The sequence below is a fragment of the Elephantulus edwardii genome, unplaced genomic scaffold, assembly GCF_000299155.1.
Source record: "Elephantulus edwardii isolate Elephantulus edwardi_28Jun2011 unplaced genomic scaffold, EleEdw1.0 scaffold00032, whole genome shotgun sequence".
NCBI classification, from domain to species: Eukaryota; Metazoa; Chordata; class Mammalia; order Macroscelidea; family Macroscelididae; genus Elephantulus; species Elephantulus edwardii.
In genome coordinates, this window is record NW_006399782.1 from 22,479,630 (window position 1) to 22,487,564 (window position 7,935).

The window sequence follows — 7,935 nt, forward strand, 5'->3', positions numbered from 1 at the left end:
GAGACCTTTCCAAAGTACTGAGGAACAGTGTTGTCACTTTGGAGACTAACAGGTACCTGATACCGGCCATGGTCTTTGTAATCACTTGCTATGCATCATCAGCTGGACAATGACTAGGGATGATAGAAGGAGAATTGATGCCTTTGAGCTGTGGTGTTGGAGAAGAATGTTGAATATACCATGGCATGCTAAGAGAACAAACAGGTTTGCCCTGGAGAGGGTGAAAACAGGCTGCTCCTTGGAGGCAAGGATTCTGAAGCTTCAGCTGACATATTTTGGACGTGTTGCAAGAAAAGACCAGTCTTTGGAGAGGGATGCCATGCTTGGAAGGGTGAAGGGACAGCACAGGAGAGGAAGATCCTCTATGAGGTGGATTGATGCATTGATTGGGGTAATGGTGGTATGTGTGTTAGAGACAGTGAGATTGGCACAGGATAGAATAGGGTTTAGGGCTGTTGTACATAGGGTCACTATGAGTTGCAGGCAACTCAGCAGCACATAACAACAGCAACAACAGTGTTCCCGTGTTCTGTTTGTACAACAGCTTCCTGATCTAAACCTAGGCCAGATATAGGTTTCACATGAGCAAAATTAAGTGCTGTAGGATTCTCATTCTTCTCAATGTCAGCCACAGCTTGTTAAGATGCACACAGTCAAATGCCTTTACATAATCAATAAAGCATAATACACATTCTTTGGTATTCTTTATTTTCAGCCAGGTTCCATCTGAAATCAGCAATGATTTTGCCTTGATCTCTTTCTGGCAGTTCTTTATCTAGCCTTGTTTGAATGATCCTCAGCAGTATTTTGTTTGCATGTGATATTAATGATATTGTTTGGTAGTTTGCACATTCAGTAGGATCAGCTTTCTTGGGAATGAGAAAAAATATGGACCTCTTCCAATCTTTTGGCCAGATAGTTGACAATTTATATTTGTATGAATGTTCATTAGAAGTAAGACATGCAATTTTTAAAATTGATAAGTAATTCACATACTATAAAATTTACCCTGATAAAGTTTAATTCAGTGGTGCTTTGTATATCCACAAGGTGGTGTAATCACCTCATTAAAACTTCATTGCTGTCAAGTCCAATCTAACTCCTAGCAACTCTATGAATACAGCTTCTATAAGCCTGGGATCATTTTGGACAGCATCACTCTTATTGCCTGTTTCATATTGCTTTTCATGACATCATCTTCATCATTGTAGTTGTTACGTGCTGTTGAGTTGCTTGCTATGCATAGCGATCCTATGTACAACAGCTCTGTATTTCAGTTGCTGAAATCTGACTTAATGAAGATATGCTGTCATCTGAAAGAATTAAGAGAATAATGTACTGCTGAGACTGTGAATCCTCTTGACTTAGTGCTTCTCTGGTCTGACACATTATGATCTCCCTCAGAAATTGAAAATACCCTTTGGTGTCTTGTGAGCTCACAGGATGCTCACAAAACTGGTGGTCAGTCAAAAGTAGACCAGTGGAATTTGCTGGTGATCAGACACAGTGTGTGAAAGAAGGAGAAGAGTCAATATTTTTGGCCTGAGTAGTTAGAAGGATTGAATTTTCTGTTATCAAGTGGGGAGGATTTGAAGAAAATAAGCCTGGTTTTGGACATTTTAATTTGAGAAGGTTCATTGAGATGATGGCATACGCTATTATTGTGTACCGCTGTTGGTGTATACCGCAGAGTCGGAACCAATCCATAACTGACCCTCCTGGAGGGTTTCAGAGACAGTTAATCGCATGGGAGGAGAATGCCCATTCTTCTGCGGAGCAGCTGGTGTCTTTGGGATTGCACTCCAGCTTCTTGCCAGTAGGCCACCAGAGCTCCCTATTGAATATATACCTTGGAAACAGGTTTAAATATAATGGGGCAGGGGGGTTGGTGTGTTGAAATCAGAGTGGCTCAGGACAGGGCAGGTTTTAGAGCTGCTGTACATAGGATTGCTATGAGTCACAAGCAATTCAGCAGCTCATAACAACAACACTGTGAATTCCAGGGAAGAAAATTCGACTGGCGATATAACATATATAGTACTTCATGTAGCAGTACCTATTTGGGAGCTCTGGTGGCCTAGTGGCAAGAAGCTGTGCTGCAATCTCAAAGGCACGTAGTTCGAGGCCACCAACTTTTCCATGGGAAAAGGATGGGCAGTCTCCTCCCATGTGATTAACTGCCTGTAAAAACCTGCCAGAGGGTTTGCTATGGGTCAGTTCTGACACTATGGTACACAACACCAACACCAGTAGCTATTAGTAATAGTACCTCTTTCTTGCCATTGTTAATTTTCATTTGTGTTTATATAATTATGACATTGTGATCTCATGGGATAGAGAATAGAATTGCTCCATGGTATTTTTCTCAAAACACACGTGTGTGTGTGTGTGTTAGTGCGACTGGATGAGTTTGAACTAATGACTTTTGTGTTAATCACTCATTAATTGATGTCAAGTTGAAACTGGGTCCTAGCTGACCTTCTAATGGGTTTTCAGGAACTGTAAATGGAGGTTGCCCATATTTTTCCCTCAGAACAACTGGTGAATTTGTCTGGGCTGCCTCTGGGTTGCCAGCACAATTCCCAACTCCCTAGGCCATGAGAGTTAAGTCATTTGTGCCATGTGGGGACCTATGAGAATCAGTGAGGGTTTTTGCTCTAGTGGTATGATAGTTTTAAGTATTTGTCTGCTAATTAAAAGGTCCGCAGCTTGAATGTACCAGCTGCTTTCACAGAGAAAGTTGAAGTAATCTCCTTCCAGTAAGATAGATATACAGCTTTGGAAATCCAGTGAAGGGTCACCATGATTCAAAATCTTTTGATACATACCCATCTATACATTCATATGTATGTATGTATATATATATGTGTGTGTGTGTGTGTGTGTGTGTATTTAGATATAGACTGTTGTTTTTGCGTACTGTCAAGTTGGAACTGACTATTCCGTGGGTTTTCAAAGGCAGCAAATGGCATGAGAGGTGGATTTGAACTACCTACCTTTGAGTTGGCAGTGCAGTCACTTCTTGCTGTGTAAACTGTGTGGATAAAATAAACGCTCAAATTCATTGCTTTTGAGTCAGAACTGACTGTTGGCTGCCCCTCCAGCAGTTTTTCAAAGACTTCAGGGAAAGAGATTGACATTCTTTCTCCCTCCAAACTGCTGATGGATTCAGTCCACCATAGAGATCTGGCCTTTGGATTATCAGTGCATCTCACCATGGACTAGGCCATAAGTATTACCCCCGTGAGAATCAGTGGACATGATCTCTGTGAAAGATTTTGTAAAAAACTGCTCCTTTTTATTATTGTAGCAGTATACTTCTTGTTACATGTTACAGATGACATGGGTCAGTGAAGGAGGAGAAGACCCCTGATGAGATGGATTGACACAGTGACTGTGATTGCCCATCTTTCCCTGTTGGAGCAACTGGTAGCTTTGAACCACATGCCTTTAGGTTGACAGTGCAGCTTCTTACCACTGGGCACCAGAGCTCCATAGCAGTATATTTATTATTCATAATGTTCCATTCTTTACTTAACTCTTCTTCTGTCATCAGAGTTTTACATTATTTCTATTTAGAAATAGTTATTTTTAATTGTTTATTCCTAGCAATAGCATTGTTTGGTAAAGTCAGAAATTCTTAGATATTTTGATTTATATCTATTAATTTGAATTTAAATTATATATATATAGTTAGCTACGGGCTGGTTCCAATTCCAGCTTAATAGTACACTCCAATAACAAAAAAACAGATACTTATCTGTATATGCTTTACATGATTTGCCCTTTAGGCCACAGTTTGATATATGACATACTGATAATATGATTTCACTTCTTTATTCTCTAGACAAGACTTCAGCAGTACATGGTCACGACAGATGAGCAAATTATATCCCTCACACATGCCATTAAGAATTGTCCGGTGATAAACAACATCAGGGAAGAAAATGAGGCATCAGAACGTGGAGCCATAAGTAGAAGAATTGTAAACGATCCAGGTGAGTGTAGTTTTATCCTTTCAGACTTGAGTTAAAATGCTTAATGACCTTAGAGAGTAAACAATCAGACAAAGCCATAGTGTAGGGCATATGTCCAATCTCCTTGAGACATAAAAGACGTTTAACAAACTATCAAAGGAAAGATGGGGTAAGATGAAGGCTAAGACACATGGAGAGCTACAGGGAACCTGGAAGCAGAAGCTAAAGAGACAGAGGCCTTCCTCTGAGAGAGCCAGAGAGAGAGAAAGCCTGCTCCTAGAGCCAGCACTTGGAATTTGGATTTCTAGCCTCCTAAGCTATGAGAAAATGAATTTCTGTTCATTAAAGGTACCCACTGTAGTATTTTTCCATTATGAATCTTAGCTCTTGTAACCCTTTTTTAAGTAATTGGGAATGTATGTGACCACTTTATGATGATGTATTGATGATGTAAATGTGACTGCTGTTTGATGCCTTGTGAATGACGTTATGTTGTGATGAGTCTTGTATATGCAAGTAGTGGATTAATATGCCCTGTTCTTGCCATCCTGTTAATTTGTCAGGACCATTAGAAAGCTGTTCATACAAATAATGGAGAATTCTGAAGTTTCCTGAAGATTTCTCGTTAGGTCCTGTAGAGTCTGCCCAGACTCATCATGACCCTACATACAATAGAACAAAACACTGCCTGATCGTGTGCTATCTTCACAATCTCAGCTGGGCTTAGAGCCTAATACTGCAATTAGTCTGTCAGCCTTTCTCTTTGAGGGTCTTTTTCACTGATCTCTACCCAGTGTGTCTTTGTCGTGATATTATGCTTAAAGTATGTGAGACAAGGTTTCACCTTTCACCTTCTAAGGAATACTTCTTCCAAGACAAAACAGGATATTTTTTAGGAATTTCACAGTGAGTTTTTAGAGTCCTAGATTTTTATGGCTTTGACATCCTCAGTGCTTTTCTCAGGAATGTTGTTGTTGTTGTTGTTATGTGCCATCTAGTCGTTGGTGACTCATAGCGACCCTATGTACAAGAGCCCCAAATGCCATTCTATCCTGTGCCGATCACACTGTCTCAAACACATTCATTCCCACCACTCCACTCACAGAATTGATTCATCTCATCGAGGGTCTTCCTCTCCTGCGCCGTCCCTCCACTCTCCCAAACATGATGTCCCTCTCCAAGTACCAGTCTCTCCTTGCAACATGCCCAAAGTATGTCAGATGTGCCACGGGCTGCTGCACTCGGGAGGGGCTGCAAGCCTGGAGTCTAGGGTCTCGAAGAGGGAACACGAAGGTGGGTAGAAGTTCAGTGGAGGGACGGTGAAAGAACACAAGACAAACAGTCAAGTGATCTTGATGATTTTAATTCTAAGTCACTCTCATTCTCCTTCTTCTTCTTCCTGCTTCTCTATTGCATTTAGCATGATACATTTATATCCCATTTTTTCAATTAGGGGCTTAACAATAGCCAAAAAGACAACAAAAGTAAGAATAAAGTTTACATTATTTTCTTGCACACAGCTATTCTTTATGGTCATGGTTCCTTGGTAATTGGAGAGCTTGGTAGACAATGGCTTTATGCTTAAAGTTTTTTTTTAAAACCTCTTCTCAAACCTCTTTTCCAACTTGTTTGGATTACAAAGTTACGAAGTAAAAAAGTTACATTTTAAATTTAAGCTGATACATTTTACATTTTTAGCTGAATTTACAATATTATTTATTTCCATTCAAAAGACAACACTTTTACGGGTGATTACTATCTCAATAAGGGGGTTTAGGTTCATACAAAGGATGTTTTGGGTCATAATATCGCCTAAATTCATCATCCCAATCTCGTGTTTCATGATTTATTTTACCACTTACACCTCTCCTAACATCTTCCCTCTGATTATTTTCAAACCTTTTGAAAAATATATCCCAAGACACAAAACCATCAGGGTGTTTTGCATTAAATTCATTATATTCTCCAGTATATGGAAGAGGTTTATCTGTAGGCTTTGGAATTTTGTAAGGGCCTCTCCCAATAGAGGGCTGCCACAAACAACCATTACCTAACAGAGAAACAATTCTTCCACCTGGTGTTCTCATCGTGGGGGGCAAGGGTTTGAGTTTTTCCTTTGAAGAAGTTCTTATAAGCCCTAGAAATCTAGGAATCTCTGGGATTTTAGAAATCTTTGGGATTCCACCATTAATTCTTTTTGTCATAATGCATCCATGGATTACCCTAAAATCTTATTATTCTTGAGAAGTTTTAGTAATGCTAAAAGAACCGGAGGTAATGTTTGTGTATTAAAGTCGTCACCTCCATTTAGTTCTTTCTGGGAACATCTAACAAACTTTTAAGTAGGAACACTTTGTGTAAAGTGTGTTAACACAGCCTTCTCCCCCTGTCCGACATAGAAAACACAAAGAGACAATAGAAGAGAAATTACAGAAAGGCCAAGAACAATCATGGAGAAAGCACATGTTCCGAGAGGCTGACTTCCTTGAAGTTTTCGCCTCAGTCGGGTGATTTTGTCACGCAGACTCCCTTGGAGTTGGTGTGGCGCAGACGAAGCTTCAGAATCCTTGACTCAAGGGAACATTCTACCTTCACCCTCTCCAGGATAAACCTGTTTGTTCTCCTAGCAGTCTATGGTATATACAACACTCTTCTCCAACACCACAACTCTAAGGCATCAATTCTCTTTCTATCATCCCTATTCATTGTCCAACTCTCCAATGCATAGCACAGAATTGCAAAGACTATAGCCTGGATCAGCCGCACTTTAGTCTCCAACCTGACGTCGTTGCACTTCAGTACTCTTGAGAGGTCCCTCACAGCGACTTTCCCAATGCAATTCGCCTCCTGATTTCCTGGCTGCTGTTAGCAAGAGTGTTGACTGTGGAGCCAAGCTAACTAAAACTGTTAACTATCTCAATCTCTTCATCATCCATACTGATGCTGCCAATTGGCCCAGTGGTGAGAATCTTTGTTTTTTTGATATTGCGCTTCAATCCATATTGAAGACTGCAGTCCTTGACCTTCTGCAGCAAACGCCTCAGGTCTTCTTCAGTTTCAGTGAGCACGGTTGTGTCATTTGCATAACGCAGGTTGTTGTTGATTCTTCCACCAATCCTGATGCCACATTCCTCCTCATACAGCCCAGCATCTCGGTGATCTATTCTGCATACAGATTGAAAAGGTATGGAGACAAAATACATCCCTGACGGACCCCTTTCTTGATTTTGAACCATCCAGTATCTCCCTGCTCTGTTCTGATGACTGCCTCTTGGTCCAAGTATAGGTTTCACATTAGCAGTTTAAAAAAAGACCAAACACATTAAAAAAAACCCAAAATAAAAACAAATAGCAACTTGTTAATGCTGACTGTCCATGAGCTTCAGATGTGAATTATTGACTTTCCAGATGTGAATCTTGTACTTTGCTGTAATGGATTTAAGTATGAGTGTGTCCCTTTTTGTTTATGTATTAAGAGCCTCTCATCTCTTTCAGAAGGTCCGGGTGTAAATGCTAATACCTCTGTGCCATTGATGTTCAGAGAGGAAGAAGTGGCTGAGTTCCCACAGGAGGAGCGGCCAGTTAAACTGTCTCAGGTGCCAAACTCACCAGATAGTGTGACTCTGGCCAGCAGTATCTCAGCACATGTCTTTGAGCCAGCTGTGCTACTGACCCCACCCAGGCAGAAGAGCAATTCACATTCTCTCCTCTGCAGGATGGTAAGCAAGCGGCTTCTGCGGTTTTAGGCAGTTTGCTTTTTATTATTTTGGGGGTTTCCCCGCAGTGCTTCATATATAGTTTATTGTGTTCCTTGTTGCTTGATAAATAAAATATAAAAAGACACTGATTACATGTGATGTGTAAGCTGAAGGAAGAATTTTCAGGGTGGCTTGTCATCATATGTTTATCTGTCTGGGGTGAAGTGTGACATTGAATTTCATTATAGATGTCTCCCGTC

The 7,935-nt window shown here is 40.5% G+C and overlaps 1 protein-coding gene across 1 annotated transcript in view; it reads left to right on the plus strand.

Moving 5' to 3' along the window:
- The window catches only part of SPICE1 (spindle and centriole associated protein 1), a gene marked incomplete at its 3' end in the record, with an annotated part of 53,757 nt that extends 46,061 nt beyond the window's left edge, over nucleotides 1-7,696 (plus strand). Inside the window, 3 exon segments of the mRNA XM_006903755.1 lie at nucleotides 3,848-3,998; nucleotides 7,473-7,673; nucleotides 7,676-7,696. Coding sequence (XP_006903817.1) covers nucleotides 3,848-3,998; nucleotides 7,473-7,673; nucleotides 7,676-7,696 — 373 coding nt within the window.
- Between the last annotated feature and the right edge of the window lie 239 nt (nucleotides 7,697-7,935).